We start from the raw sequence: 16,359 nt of genomic DNA on the forward strand, positions 1-16,359 counted from the left end.
GGAAGTCAGCTTGGTCTATAAAGCGAATCCAGGAGAGCCAAGGGTACACAGAGAAACCTTGTCTCGAAAAAACAAAACAAAAGAAAACAAAAAAAAAAAAAGAAAGAAAAACAAAGAAAAGAAAAAAGTTTCAAAACCAAAAAAGAGTAGGAGATAATAAGACAATTCAGCAGGCTAAGGCATTTGCCACCAAGCCTAATGATCTGACTTTGGTCACTAGTGAAAAGACAGAACTGACTCCTAAATGTTGTCTTCTAACCTACACATACACATACAGACCATGATACATGCAATTTCTACTCCTAGATAGATAGATAGATAGATAGATAGATAGATAGATAGATAGATTACAATAATTTTAAAATAAATTCTTTTAAGGAGGTAACTTATATTTTAAAAGCTGTATTTTAAAATATAAAGAGAAAAATAAACAAAAACACACTAAAACATTTTTATGGCAGGTTATTTTAAATATCTGATATTTCCCTTAACTGAACTCTTAAGGAGCCCTTAATCGCTACGACAAAGGTTATGAATCCTTAAAGCCACTTTGCTTATTGCCAAACTGCTTCACAGACAGACTGAATTCGAATGCCTATCCATCTCCAGCATATAAGAGTGTCAGGCTCATTGAACCTTTGCCACAAACTATAATTCCAAAAACAGAACAGTTTTCAATTCACTTTAATTTTAAAAATATCTGTCATATAGAATATTTTTCCTTTCTTGCAGAGTGGGGTAGATGCTGTGAAATCAAACAATATCAGTGTTCTGCAAGCACTAAGAAGATGAGGCTAGCTATTCATAAAATGATGATGTAAGTACCAACATGCCACTTTAATATTTCTTTACATATGCCGTCTGGAGCACAGACCTGGATTCATGGCAGAATCCAGGGGAGACATGGGGGTAAAGCAGGAGGTACTAAGGGTAAAACAGAGGGGGAATTTCTGGTACTATTTTTTTCTCTAGCTGGATTACTGTTTCCTAGACCACTGTCTCATTCACGTGTGGACTCTGCCTATGGCACCATACCATACCTCTACTTTACACTTACTATTTTCATCCTCACCTCACCCCATGTAGTTCTAGCTCAGACATGTGCAGATCAATTTCTCCTTCTCTAACCTAAAACAGAGTTTTTAATATATATATTATGAAATTAGGGGGAAACAGTTCAAATAAAGAAACACAAAAGCATGGCAGCCTTCAGAGAAACATTAAAGAACTAAAGGCTAGCCACAGACTGGCACTCTACTAACACAGATATTCAGCATCACAAGTTCTGGGTCACAGAGCTTGTCATACAGCTCAGTACTAGAGCACGTGCCTGGTATGCCCAGGGGACTGGGCTCAATCCCCAGAACTCAGGGGTGAGGAGGTGACAAAACAAGTCCTGGTTAACCTTTTTTTTTTTCTTTTGTTTTTATGTGGACTCAAGCTACTGTCAAACAAAGTCAAAAAATACTTAACATAGCCACTACTGCTGAGCTAGTGCGTTCACACTTGCTCATAGTAATGGCATTATTGCCTTTTTCACAGTGGGAACTCCCAGGATATTCCCTTTCTAGCCCTGGATATTCTCTTTAAATTCATTAAGCCATTGTGGCTCCTGGTAGGGTTACATTTCAGTCTCAGTGTTACAGACTGTCTAGCTCTGAGCCTGAAATTAGTTGCTTTACTCCTCTGAGTGGCACCTGGTAGCATGATTACCCTTCTTCACTTTGTGTGACCCCCTAAAGTGGGAATTCTTGGTCAGGGACCCATGAATGCACTTCAGAAGATCTATGAAATTCTGAAATTATATCCAAAGTTGTATGTATACGCAAAAAAAAAGAACATTTTATGGAGAGACAGTTCAACAGCTTCCCTCAACAAACAGATGTGTGATGCCTCCCCCAAAATGGAAAAGGCACACTGTTGACAGCAATTCAGCCAGACCTCGGTAACAAACTCTTTCTTTAATGCAACCCAACATGTGGGAAAAGAAAGCATGTGGCTTTACAGGCTTGCTGGACCTGTGTTACTGAATTCATAGGTGGTTACTTGGGATCTCAGAGAGAAAAGGCTAGAATAGCAGTCTGAATCGGCAACTGCTACAGTTGACTCCACTCTCCTCCACAATGTATTACAACTTGCAACAAATACCAAGACTCACCTATTTCCATTTCTATGAAAGCTGCTTCATCTGGTAGTGCTCGGGGAATCACTCCAGGGTCACTGAAACTGGTCCTCAACAGTGTGGCCATAGAGAAAAGAAAGAGCATGGCAGCAAACACAGGAATGGCAGGAGACAGCTGAACAGCCAGGTAGCGACACCTGAAGGAAGGAGGCAGTTCAACATTTAAAATATGTATACATATATAGCAACTGGGTTGATCTTGTCTCTACAACAAGAACAAAAGATCTCCACCACAAATACTATGTTATTTACTTTCTCTAAATATTCCAAACACTTAAGATGTGATTCTGAACACACGGTGTGTATTTAATTGATTGAGGTCACCTATGGCATACAAAAACAATCTCAAGGGAACTGCCTTACACCTAAGGCAATTCATGCCTCTTATAACTCATGCCTCCTATCAGGCCTCTAGGAGCACTTTGTCTGCCTCAGGAAAGGCTGGCACTGGCTTGGGGCCAAGAGGTAAAAGAGCCTGGACATGTAAGCACCCTAGAGCACTTTTGTTCTGGAAATGTACAGAGCTTTTCATATCCACTCATCTGGCTTTAGGACTGAGCTTGATGAGGAGGAGACAAAATAGCAGCAATCACGAAGCAGGCTCACAGTGGCACCCAGAGGGTATCTCAGCATGCTTTAAGACCAGTGAAAAGTTTCCAGGCTGCTGATTGACTCTGTAACATCTTTTGTCTCCTTAAATAGTTCTGCTAGTGGGTAATAAATGCCCATCAGCAATGGGATAAAAAAACCTTCTTAACACCACTTCCCAACACCATGTCTATTTCTGTCTTTCTTCATAATGCATCTTTTCCTCTCCATATCCCAAATGGACTTATCTTTCAGGTTCCAGAAACATCACTGTCATCATGGCAATCACAATTCACCATATACCAGGTACTGTGCTAACTACTTTAAACACGTTTTTTTTTTTTTTCACACAATTCTCACACCAGAGCTACAAGGTAGTATCTCTTATATTTATTGATAGATGAAGAATTTGGGTCTTAAAGAAGTCTTACCTCCTACAAAAGGCCTATGGGAAGCAGCATTCCTAGCTCTTTATCAGTATGTTGATTTCACCTTCCTCAACTTTACTTCCTAAAAACAACAGACTTGTCTCATAGGACCCTGGGTTCAAATTCTGGTTCTACCAACTCCCAGTTGGGTGATAGCTGATCAGTCTCCCCATCTGTAAAATGGGGATAGTAATAGTATTTCATGGGGTCACTGTGTGGACAAGTATAAAAAGTGCTTAGAAGAATATTTGATGCATCATAGACACTAAATAAATGACCTCTATTAACATTAGCATCTGATTTTATATTTGCTAGACCTCCATTCAAGTAAGAGAACAAAGAAGCTATCAATAAATACTTGTTGATCTGAACTGACTATCAAACCAAATGATGAGCATTATCACTGACCTATTTTTATCCATCTCCTCCAGAGGCACATTTCTCCTTGAAAACAGATATCATCACTGGAGGCAGACTATAAGTAGATGAGCAAGGAGCGGAGGGAAAGCAAAGAAGTGAGCTAGGGAAAAAGCTTACTTCATCAGCATGGCAAGTAAGTGAGCTGCAGCCAATTTAGGACAAATGTTTAACAGCAGGCTGTATGTTTGCTCCAGATGTAGCACAACTCCCATGAGTTGTTCCCCTGCCTCCCCTCCACAATGTAAGTACACAGAATGTTGGAGGGGGGGTATGCATGTGTGTGTGTGTGTGTGTGAACTCACTGTTATATTAGGTCATGCAGAATTTGTCATGGAAGTGAACATATGTATTGAACCTTCAAAATGATTTCAGGGGCCTGTTCATTATAAAATATAATCTGTGGTCTTGAGTTTTCTTTTTAACAATTCCTTTTCGTCTCCTAAAAAAAGACAAGAGGCATGGAGGAATCATGTCAAGAATGGAAGGATCTGGCAAAAGCACTCAGGGTGACTTAAGGATCATGCATATCACTAGTATGTAGACTACTTTCCTTTCCACTCCTCTTGTCACAGCAACACACATAATCAAAGCGTAAGTTCAGAAACAAATGTCACCACTGCTTGCCAGAGATCCAAAGAAGACAGGAGAATCACAAAGTCATGTTTCATGAACAAGTCAAGTGCAATCACCTACACTTACAGAAAACAGCTACCTTCCTAGTCATTGATCATCTGTAAGATGGATCTTCAAAACAAAGAAGCAATGTCTCCAGGACAGGCTGCCTTTAGTATACTCTCCAATCAACACGGAAGAGGGAAATCTCATGGGGCCCCACCCATAAACAAACAACTACAGGCAACTAAGGAATGCTAAGAGCAGGAGAAATAGTCCCCACCCAAGGGAAGAGCCCTCTAATTGGTTATGTAGCACTGAAGAGACTGAACAAGTTGTATGTGTGTGGTGTAACAGCGATTAAAGAAAAAGAAGTCTTATAGCTTTAAAACAGCAGAGATATCTGGTTATACACCAAAAAGGAGGTTCTTTTATAAGATTATTTATTTTTATTTTATGTGTATGAGTGTCTTGTGTACACGTGGGTATGTGCACCATGTGCATGCTTGGTACCCTCAGAGGTCAGCAGCAGAGGGTGTTGGATCTCCTGGAGCTGGAGTTATAGGTGTTTGTGAGCCACTATATGGGTCCTGGGAAACAAACCCAGGTCCTCTTAAAGAACAGCAAGAGCTTTTAATCACTGGACCATCTCACTCACCCCATTTCTTTTTATTTAAGAGGAAAGATATGAAGATAGTAAACAAATTCAGAACACTGCTGGCCCATGAAAAGAAGGACCAAAGCTGAACTAAGTCCAACTCCAACATCAGCTGTAGACTAGACAAAAGATGACTTCGATTTGAATGATGCTACACCATCAAGGATAAAAGTCTCTGCAGTCTCCATACAGACTATCTTCTGCACCTGCTAAAACAATCCATTCTGTATGTCAACAAGCACACAACAGGCTCATTGTATTATTCTCTTCCAGAGATGAGGCTACTGGCAGGCAGTTGTCCCTAGTGAGTGGGCGTGGTTAGAAAGGCAGATGGAGGACCAGCAGGCCTTTTTACTCCAAATAAAAGGAAACATCAAAAACTAGCAACTAAGTATATTGTGAACTCCAACCTATGATAGTGTCTCTCTTCTAAATAAACACATTTAAATAAAAACAGCCTCCTTCCAAGATTAGACAAGACAGGGTGTGTTCAGGGTGGTGTGGTTGTAGTTCTAGAAAAAACAAGAGCTCCACAAGAAGACCAACAGAGCCAACTAACCAGGGCTCATAGGGGCCTGTGGAATTTGAAGCACCAACCAAGGACCATGCATAGACTGGACCTAGGTCCTCTACGGAGCTGTAGCTGATGGGCAGCTCGGTCTTCATGTGGGTTTTCTAATAAGAGAAGGTGGTGTGCTCTCTCTGGCATGGACTCTGCTGCCTGTTCTTTGATCATCCCTCCCTATTGGGACTGCCTTACCAGGCAACAGGGGAAGAGGATGAACCCGGTCCTCACGTGACTAGATGAGCAGGGTTAGGTAGGGATTCCATTTTCTGAGGAATAGGGGAGAGGGGCTGGAGAAGGGATGGAAAGGAAGGGTAGGGATGGGAGGAGAGGAGGAAGGAGGCTACAACCAGGATGTAAAGTGAATATATAAATAAATTAATTAATTTAACAAAAAATAGCCTCCTAAGCAAAGAATGGTGGTGTATGCCTATATTACCAGCTACTCAAGAGGCTGAGCCAGGAAGATTACTTGTGTTCATGAGCTCAAGACCACCCTAGGCAACACAGAGAAACAAATGTCAAATAAATTTTTCTTCAATGTGGGGAAGCTGGGGATACATTGGTCAAAGGCCACATAATTTCAATAAGGAAGAATAGATTCAAGAGATCTACCTGACATAATAGTGACTACAGTGAAGAAGTGACATTTTAACCATTCTAAAATACATATGTCCATCAAAATATGTTGTCCACTAGAAATATAGTTTGTATTTGCCACTTCACAAACATTTTAAACTTATCTTGTAGTTCCATAACTGCGGTAAGCTGGAAGTCTATCTATGGCAGGAATAAGCTCCACAAAAAAATCAGTAGTAATTATCCACAGTCAAGGTAATCTCAAACTTCACTAATTTTTCCTAGAGAAAGGCTTAGATCTGTCAGCTAACAAACATAAGCTAATTGTTTTTCAAATTCCCTACTACTTTCCATCTATATCATTTCTTGGAAGAATGATATCCATACACTCATGGAAACAGAACTCTCCTTTGTCTTCCGAGTACCAGGAGGCCTTCCTCTTTCCAGAGTTCCCATTCTTACTTTATAAACAAACCATGTGCCTACTAAGAAATCATTTCTGTTACCTGAAAGAGCATTATCACTTTAAAATGCCATCTCCTGACTCCTTGACTGATATTAGGCCTCCACAGGTGGGCTACAATACTGGACTCCCATATGTTCCCATGAGCCACATGCTGGTACTGACTAGCAGTATCCAGCAGTGCCAGGCTAGGCTAATGCGTCATATCATGCCCCACCTCCAGCATGCTAGCTCACTGGAGGAATGATAATAAGGGCACAGAATTCAATTCACTTGAAAAAAAATTTCAGAATAGAAACATGTGTGGAGTTGTTAAGAGACCAAATTCCATGTTAGGGCTCTGCCTCACAGACTTTAACACTCTGTCTCGAAGTCCCTAATAGCTTTCTTCCTACATTTTTAATGTTTTGTTTGTTCTTTTATCAGTACAATCAATAAGCCAACAAGTATTTATTGGCCTAACAACTGAAGAACAAGAAAAATAGGAGCTAATTGTGTTGGAGAAAACATAACTAACATATGAAACAGCTAAACATAAGATGAGACCAATAATCAAGTGTTAGAATGGTGATTCAGACTCTCTGGACTGTAAGTGGTCAGGAAAGAGCTCTCTTGGGGAGCTGGTGGCTGTTGAAACTGTTGCAAAAACAGCTGTTAGGGATGGATTTAAGAAAGAACTGTGCTTTTAACAGCAAGACGGGCCTAAGGATCCAGGCTTAATGATGCCCTTTCATCCAACAAGATAAAAATAAAACACTTTATTTTAATTCCTCCCAGGTATGGGTGGATAGTTGTCTTCTTATTTGCTGCTTACCTAGCATATGTTGAATGTTTCTGTTTCCACAAAATTCATGCTGAAATCCCAATCCCCAATTCAATAGTATCTGCAGGTCGGGTGGAGGCCCTGGTAAATGTTTATATTACCTAAGTCTCGATCTTCATGAATGAGATTAATGACTCATATTAACAAGAGTCCTCTTGCCTTTCTATGATATGAGAAGATTGCAAGAAGATCTCCCTCTAAGCCATGAAATAGGTCTTCACCAAACCCTAACTCTGCCAGTTATTTGACCTAAAGCTCTCTAGCCTATAGAATTGAAAGACATAAATTTCTCTTGAGAAAGCAGTCTATAGTAGTCTGTGATGACAAGCCAAACAGACAAACAAGACTCCATCTCTAGAGCAAAATTACCATGTAGAACCACCACTCAGAACATATACTCACAGTCTGCTGAAAGGAGGACAAATCCTTTAACACTAAAAACTTAATTGAAAATTAACCTCCAGAAATTCTGCTATCTCAAATCAGAGTAAAATGCATAACCCTCTTGCTTCAGTAGAAATATAGAAAAATTAATCAAACAGGCATCTCCTATTCTGTGGTGGTATTAAATTCTTCTTTTAGAGAAGATACATAATCTGTACCCAGGTAAATCTACTGAGTAACTGTCAAATGTTAGTTGTAATGACAATTTTTAAACTGCAGTCACAATATACCCCTACTTAAGAACTTGGAACATTTCCCTGCTGCCAAATATATATATATATATCCAAAGTCCACAGATCAGTATTCCAACATCTTCCATTAACTAGCCTTATCTAACTGGCATCACAAGGCTCCTGCCTTCTCATTGCTCCACTCCAGGGACATCCTACTAATTACACTGAATTACCTAGCTTCCTGATTTGGCAAGAGACACAAGGTGCCTCCTTTGTTCATTCTTAAACAATACTAGCGCTGGTGTCTTGAAGGAGTCTCTTCTCTCCCTCAGTAAGCACCTCAATGCATGTCACCTTGCTGGCAACATCTTTGTTCTTTGTGCTCACCTTTTCCAAAATAGAGAATTACACACTTAATAAGTTTCATTTGAAACTGGCAAGTTGGTTCATGCCCATAATCCCAGGACACAGGGACAGATCACAGATTAAAGGCCAGTGTAGGTTACCTGGAAAGTTGAAGACTAGGCTCACCTAAGTAGACTCTTTCTAAAACAACCAAACATACCAAAAAAAAAAAAAAAAAAAAAAAAAGACTCACTCTCATTCTTGCCTATAGTCCCATATAATTGTGAAGCTGAAGTAGGAAGCTCCCATGGGTTCAAAGCCATTAACAACATAAAGATTCTTATCTCAAAAAAAAAAAAAGAAGACTGTAACCCTCTGGGGGAAGTAGGAGGGCAGCTCAATAGGAGGACACTTATGAGCCCTTGGGTTGGAGAGAAAGAACAACATTTGTCTAAAAAGTTAGACAATATTTTAAAAGCAGAATGACAGTATGTAAGCCATTACTACAAAAGATGGTGGAGAGATTAAAAACATACAGAGAAATTTTTAATGATAGACCATAAAGAATTACTAAAGGAAATAAAAGTGTTTATCGAGAGTTGAGTTTACAGCTAGAGATGTGGCTCAGTTGCTACTGTACTTGTCTAGCATTCAGGATGCCTAATGTTCCATCCCCAGTACTACATAAAACTAAACATGGTATCACATGCCTGAAATCCCAGCAACTCAAGCAATAGAGAAGGGGGGATCAAGAGTTCCGCGTCATCCTCTGCTACATAGTGCATTTGAGACTAACCAGAGCTACATGAGACTTTGTCTCAAAAAAGAAAAAAAGTTAGGTTTCACTAAGAACTGTAGTGGACTTATATCAAAGAGGCCACAAGCCATTCTAAAACATCCATTTGGTTAGCCAAGTACAGAGCAGTCTAACTTACATAAAGTGTAAGACTGACCTTCACAGAGCAACTCCCAAAAGAACATTCTTGGTCAAAGACCATGATAGTCACCTTTATCTCTTCTCAGTTTCAGTGAAGGATAGGCAGTAGATTTCAACCATGTCAAAGTGTGGCTTGTCTCTGTAGTTCTGTGTTTCCTTAAACCAGTTTAAATAATGTCAGATATTATTTTTTACTGCACCATTAGCAACCACAGAGTGTCTAGGTAAGGAGCATCCCCTGCTCAATTTTTCTCCCAGAAATTTTTACCCTGGGATCCAGGCCTAGGAGTGGCAACAGAGGCAATGATCCTTCATGAACTCACAAAGCATCTTACATTTTAAGTCTTCACTTACAGACAGGCCACTGTTCTCCTGCAAGAATGCCATGCCAGAATGCTGTCAATTTTCTACAAAATAATCCTTGGTTTCTTAGGAGCATGAGCTTTGGGAGATTCTAGCATTTTTTTGTGTTATTCATAACTTTAATATAATAACTTGAATGTCTTCATAATTCCATAGCCAAAAAATCAGCATTCAACAGATCTTGAAGTAGCTCAATTCTGTGGGTCTGATTTCCTTAGCCACAAAAAGATGGAGATAGACTCCATAGCCCTTTCTAGCTCTACCATGCTAGGATTCTGTGAGTAAAGACTGGAATTTTAAATGAATCCAGACAATATTGGTTGACCACCTACTCCAGTGTAGATCACCACAGAGTGCTGCACTACAGGGGAGAACACCTGAGCCTGAAAGAGCTTGAAGCTATACAGGATAAATAGAGTGTAAGCATAATAGAAACAGAAAAAACAGGCAGGCTGGGTGTGGTGGCACAGATTCATAATCCCAGTACTTGGTGGGTGGAGGCAGAGGGATCAGGAGCTTAAGGCCATCCTTAGCTACACAGGAAATTCAAGGCTGTCTTGAGCTACATGAGAACCACATCTCAAAAATTAAAATAAGAATTCAGAAATGAAAGACATGTCACATGATTATTGGTACAATGAGCAGATGTACAGTTAAAGAAACTTGAAAGAGGAAGGAAATTAAGGTATGCTGAGAACTGAGATAATTACTGAGCAATGTTAGAAATATTTTTTCTGCTTTATCCAATTCAGTGACTTCTCTTCTAATATACACACCAAAAGCACCAATGGGGACCAATCTGACAAAAAATGGTCTGACATCACTTTAGTACAATTTCTTCCACATACAGCATGGAGAGAACATAAATACCAATCATAGCAGCAAGGTACTTGTATGTGGGGGTCAAAGGTCATATAGTCCTTCTTGCCACATAAAAAGTCTAGGACTTTGACTCCACTAGAAACCTGGCCACATAGTTACAAGAGAAAAAGCTAACAATTCCAGAAGACAATGTGTTTGATCCTTTTCCAAAGTCTACACTTCCTCCGAATGTTGAGTTAAACTAGATATTACAAAAGCTTTTCAGTAGCTGGACAGCTCACAGGTTGTCACTGTCATTCTGCTGTAATGTTCCCACATAAGCTGGACAGGGTTTGAGCAGAAAGGTGTACTCATCATTCCTTTAGCTGAAAGCTGAAATTAGCATCCGTACGCACATTTCCTAAATACCTCACTCCCAGAATTAATCAGAAAACCTTTTTGTCTTTAAGAATTTTACAATTTTCCCTCCCTTTTTAAATTTATATATATTTACCACAAATACAACTACCTATTGGGAATCCACATTCCCCTTTTGTGTCTTCATCTTCTTTAGACAGTTACACATAATTTCAGACATAGCTAACAGAGGTTCAACAACCTCATACTTTCCAATCTGTGACAACAACCTTGAGAGATGATCACCTAACTTCTTCAGGAACACCTCTAACAATTTGGTGCTAACTGCTCTCAGGTGAAAGATCTTTTAGGTTATTTTATGTATTCAACACACAACTTGTTCACTGAAAATTACAGATCTGTCCTTTGAACACCCTAGGCAAAATCTCAAAGTGCAAGGCTGTCACTTGCACATTTTCATGAAGGGGGCACCCACATGACTGACCAGACTGCTCAAGCCATCTGGCTGACCCACAGATATGCCAAACACGGCCATAAATATACTTACACTTGTCCCTAAGCACCTACTGCTTTCAGGACCTGATTGATAAGAAGCACATCCAGATGTGTATCAAGATTTGAACTATCTTCCTGGGAGGCAAAAATGTAATAGCCAGAGATTATGGAACCTAGACTCACAGATAATTTAAGAATGTAAACAGACATCAATCTGTGTATTCAAATATGCTCACCTGTCAATTCTTGGTCATTTGGTCAAGATCAAGTGTAGTGTTAAATGCCATCATCACTTGCCTGAAAACAGGGACTAGTTCATATAGTTTCCTTCGGTTTTATTGCATCTTAATACTAACATTAGAGTGCGAACTCTGTCCTCTTAACCCTACCTTCCACTATTCAGCTCAGAGTAAATTACAGACTAGTCAACAAGATAAAAAGACTCAATTCCTCATAGTTATGTTGGTGTGTCTTGTAGAGCCTACTATTGGATAGGCACAAGGCAGCAACCACTGTGATTATCCATGTGTCTGCATATGCCAATCACATAAACATACACACACACACACACACACACACACACACACACACACACACACACCAGATCCCACCTTTCTTATTAAAAGCAGTCAACACCTAAAAGCATTCATCACTGGAGTCCTGTCTTCTTTGGTCAGATTTATACTTCCCCATTCCACTCCTAAGCTAACACATGTACTTCCTTCTCCTCTCCCTCCCCCAGCCTTTACTTTTGAAATATTTACTCTTTCAGAGAGCTGGAACTCAGGGCAGTTTTTCAAACAACGTCACACCTCATATCCAGAAAAAAAAAAAAAAAAAAAGAAATAATTTTGAAACAGAATCATCTTGGAAGAAAACTTATCATGCCTCTGTTGAATAGTAGTTTAGCTAATTAGAAGCTTCATCCCATGGGCAGTTTTCTTCAGAGACCTTCAAGGGCCTAAGTGGAACAGATCCAAGTCACAGTCTCTTTAAGCCTTCCAGGTACAAAAAAAGAGCCAAAAAGCCACAGCTCTAAACCCCACATTTCTCTGACCAAAGCAGAGGTTTCCCAGACTCAGAACTACCAACTCACTCATAGTCTGAAAACAAGTATCATCTCTGTCATAAAATTCTAAACATAAGTCTCTAATGGCAGAGGTAGGGGAAACCAAAGGAACAAAAGAGGAAGAATGACAGCAGAATTCAACATTGTACTTCCATCAAGAAGAAAAGCAGAAATGAGGAAAGAAAAATGTAGAAAGAGTGAGCTGAAGAAAATCAAACTGTTTTGTGCTGTGTACAACCCTGCATGGCTGCATATGCTCACTTGCACCACACAGAAGCACGTGGTATATGTACACACACACACAGAACACAAAGGCGCGTGAACTGAGCTATAAAACTCAGCATGGAAAACAGGTAAAAGCCTTTGGCAACCTGCCTAACTTAACAGAAAATCTCCACAAAGTCAGTGGCAATAACAAGAAAAGGACCTTTTCACAAAGAGTTCATTTGATCTTATTTTCCCAGCCCTGTTACAGAACATTATAACACTCTTCTCGCTGCTATTATTCAAGCCAGGAGCAATCATCAAAAGTCCAGCAATGTAACCCTCAAATCACTCTGAGATACACAGGGAAATCAAAAGTCTCAATGGACTGGAGCTCATTTTAATTACCTACTCAAGGTGGCCAAGGAGCCCCCTTGGCATCTGCCAGCCACACCTCAGCATGGGAACTCTATTTCCAGGCCACCCATGAACACAAGCCATGGCAGGCTCACATCAGGTGTGGCCTCGGTTGATACACGTACACCTCTTGCTTCCTCAACGTCCGCCTTAATACAGTAATCCCAAAACAATTAGCACTGTTCCCATCCCTAGAGTATGGAATCATTCTCAGCATACCCAGTAGTCATGCCACAGTGCACTAGACTCCAACTGTCTGCCTCCCTGGAGCAGTAACCTACACAGACTTCACATAGTGTCTCTAGTAGTGGGTGTCACATTGCATAAATAAAAAATTCCATGGTTAACATCAGGCTTATACAGAATTGTTTATGTGTATATAATACACATATATATGTGTAAATATATGTATATGTATTATATATATATATGTAGATATATGTATATGTATTATATATGTGTAGATATATAGATATATGTATATGTATATGTATTATATATATATATTACTGAGTGGTTTTTTTTGAGGGAAATAAAGAACTCACATTTCAAAAGCACCTATATGGCATTCCCACAGCTACTTTGTGGTGCAGCTAATGCTGGGACCAACCTTCAGGTTCTCAATTCTGTTTTGGTTTTCAAATTAACAGCTAGGTAAGAACTAGGGCTTACAGAAATAGGATCCAGAACAGCAGATTAAGTGGATATTGTTGCCTGGTGTTCTAACAATGAGGGTTGGGAGGGGTAGAGAAGAAATAATTTGTCACTAAGTTACTGTCTGGGAAACGAGGTGAATAATTAAGACAAACTCATTTGTTTGTCAGAGATATCCCCATATCAGTTCTATGAAATCGATCTTTAAGTTTTTGGTCTTTTCAGGAAGTATATGTTCTACTATAGCCACAAAGCAGTGAATTCAATAGTCACAGCCTATAAACATTGTTCAACGAAAGAGTGAAATCGTGCAAGGACCACCCACCACAAATGCTCAGGAAACAGAATTTCATCCCTTGAACCCATATTAACCATACGCAGACAACTGTACTCAACGTAAACTCACTCGAAGGCAAAGAACAGTGTACATGTCCCCAGGATGAGGAAGAGAGTCAAGTAGAAGATGCCCTTTTGCCGGGCCATCATGACACGGCCATCGCAGCAGAAGGTGTTCCTGCCTGGGAGTTTCTCCCATTTCCTTGTCACCTTCTTTCTTACCACCATCACAGACATGATTGGAGTTCCTGGTCCAAAATGGGCTTTGTGACTACACGAGAGAAGAAATAGAGCCTGAGCCCAGCTTTGAAATCACGGCGTCTGCTATTGTTTCCACTGGGTCAAACATTATCAAGAGCCCTAAGAAAAAGAAAGGGGGGGGGATGAGACAAGAATAACAAAATACAATTGAACTCTCATTTCCCAGACACAGAAAGATGAACACTGCTTGAGGAGTGGAAATGCAAAAGTTTGAAATTTTATTTTGAATCTATGTTTGTTCTCTAAAGAGGAAAGCAAAAAAACAGTACTCCAAAAGGGGAGGGGACTAGTGTTTCTTAAATAATAAATCCCATTTCCAAACTAATGCTGATGATTTGGTTAATCATGAGTCTTGGAAGTAAGTAGGAATTCTGTAAGTGGCCATCCCGATTACTATACTTTACTTGAGTAAACAGAGGACCAGTGAAAGGAAATACCATATTCAGGGTCATACAGCAACAAAGCTGAGACAAAAAAAGAAAAAACATGCCCAATGACTTAACAGTCCCAGTACCTTCTACTGCATTACAATGTTCTTTAGTCTTCATTAAGAGATTTGTAAAAATAATACCAGCAGGTTTGTTGTGTGTCCCTAAGTAGCCCCTCCCATCCCTCTTCTACTCCTTCCCCTTCTTTCTTCAATTAGCCATTCAAATATTAATTACAGGAGGAAACAAGTAAGCCTCTGGCTGGGGAAGGATTTTCTGGGCATTCTGTACACATACACACATTGTATTTACACAAAACAGATTTCCCCTAATCAAGCCTTCTGTAACTGCCTGAGTTAGAAAATGAAACAGCTTTACTGGTCCAGCTTAACATTTGTGAGACCCCTAATAAAAACACTGTACATAAAAGGCTTCCTTAAACAGGACAGATTCTGGGATGGTTGGCAACTGATGGGGGGGGCGCCTAAGGGCAGTGGCAGCAGCAAAGTCCCTTGAGGTCTTTCTGGGACATTTCACCAGTACCAGCTCCATTCAGCATCCTGGGATTTCCAGGCCTCGCCTTTCTCAGTCAGTGTCATCCTTCTCTTCCTCTCAGGTGCGGGGCTGTGTCCTCTATTTACTGGCAACACATGCCCCATGCTGGCCAGAATGAAGCGGAAGCCTGCAGCCTGATGAGCAAGAAACACCCAGCCAGAGATCATTCCCGAGCTAGAGAAGGCAAAGGTCCAAAAGGGGACTAAGATCCAAGCAGCTAGATGGAAAGGTGTAAGGCTTGGTAAAGGGGAGGGGGGGTCCCAGAGGTGCAAAGATCACTTCCTTTGTGTAAAACTAACCTGGAAAACAATCCCCCACCCCACAAACTGACCCAGCAGGGGAACACAGAATAGGAAGGGGAGTCCAACCTGGGAGAAGAAAAATTTAAATCAGTCGGAAAAGCAGCGACCTGGTTCAGCAGCCTAGCGGCAGAAGCCAGGGCTATGCAGCGGGCTCGGCCTCAGGAGGCCCGCCCTGCCTCCGCCACGCAGCCGACCACCGCCCCAAGCTGGCTGGGACAGGCGCCACTTCCACACGCACACGCGTCCACACGCTTGTACACACTCACACACACACGCCCCGCCACGTGTAGTCACCCCGGGCCAGAGGCTCAGCGGCTGGCAAACTGAACAGGGCGGTGCCAACGTCCCCGGGTCCCGGCGGAGCTGAAGAGAGGATGCAGCCCTCCAGACAGCGGAGTCCCAGAGACCCCCACACACACTCCCACCCCTTGTTACCTGAACGAGGGAGACCGAACTCAGCTGGCAACTGAGGGCAGAAAGTGCACTGTCCCTGGGGATCGCGTCAGCCGCCAAAGGTGGTAGCGACTTCTCCCTGACAGGGAGGGTGCCTCCTCCTGACAAGGGGCCCCAATGGTCGGAGCCCTAAACCAGCTGTGGCAACCGCCCACCGCTGGCTGAATGGAACGCTCCTCACGTCACCAGGTCGCTCCAGCAGTTGCTCGTCCTCCATTGGCTAAATGATCACAGTGCCTCCATCCCTCCCTGAAACGCACTGCCATTGGCTCCTTTAAACGTCACTCAAGAGTGCCTCCGCCTTCTCCCCCACCCATCTCCTTGCTACAAGCCTACCTGCCAAGACACAGCGAGCCTGAGCGCCAGTATGTGAAGTGTTCCCTTCTATTAATATAGTTACGCAAAAGCGGAGGCTAAAGGTATTGT

The 16,359-nt window shown here is 41.2% G+C and overlaps 1 protein-coding gene across 4 annotated transcripts in view; it reads right to left on the reverse strand.

Annotated features, from left to right (window-relative positions):
* Window positions 1-16,112, reverse strand: part of Zdhhc9 (zinc finger DHHC-type palmitoyltransferase 9) — a 37,694-nt gene extending 21,582 nt beyond the window's left edge. The window contains exons 1-3 of one of the 4 annotated variants that reach the window (XM_060375539.1): window positions 15,916-16,112; window positions 14,005-14,205; window positions 2,159-2,319 (exon numbers count right to left, since the gene is read on the reverse strand). In XM_060375539.1, the coding sequence (XP_060231522.1) occupies window positions 2,159-2,319; window positions 14,005-14,171 (328 nt within the window). In that variant the 5' untranslated portion in view covers window positions 14,172-14,205; window positions 15,916-16,112. Of the gene's footprint in view, window positions 1-2,158; window positions 2,320-14,004; window positions 14,295-15,546; window positions 15,731-15,915 lie in introns of those variants that run through there. The other 3 variants (XM_060375537.1, XM_060375538.1, XM_060375540.1) reach the window with 3 other exon arrangements.
* Window positions 16,113-16,359: the final 247 nt, after the last annotated feature.

Source organism: Meriones unguiculatus, chromosome X (assembly GCF_030254825.1).
Source record: "Meriones unguiculatus strain TT.TT164.6M chromosome X, Bangor_MerUng_6.1, whole genome shotgun sequence".
Taxonomy (NCBI): domain Eukaryota; kingdom Metazoa; phylum Chordata; class Mammalia; order Rodentia; family Muridae; genus Meriones; species Meriones unguiculatus.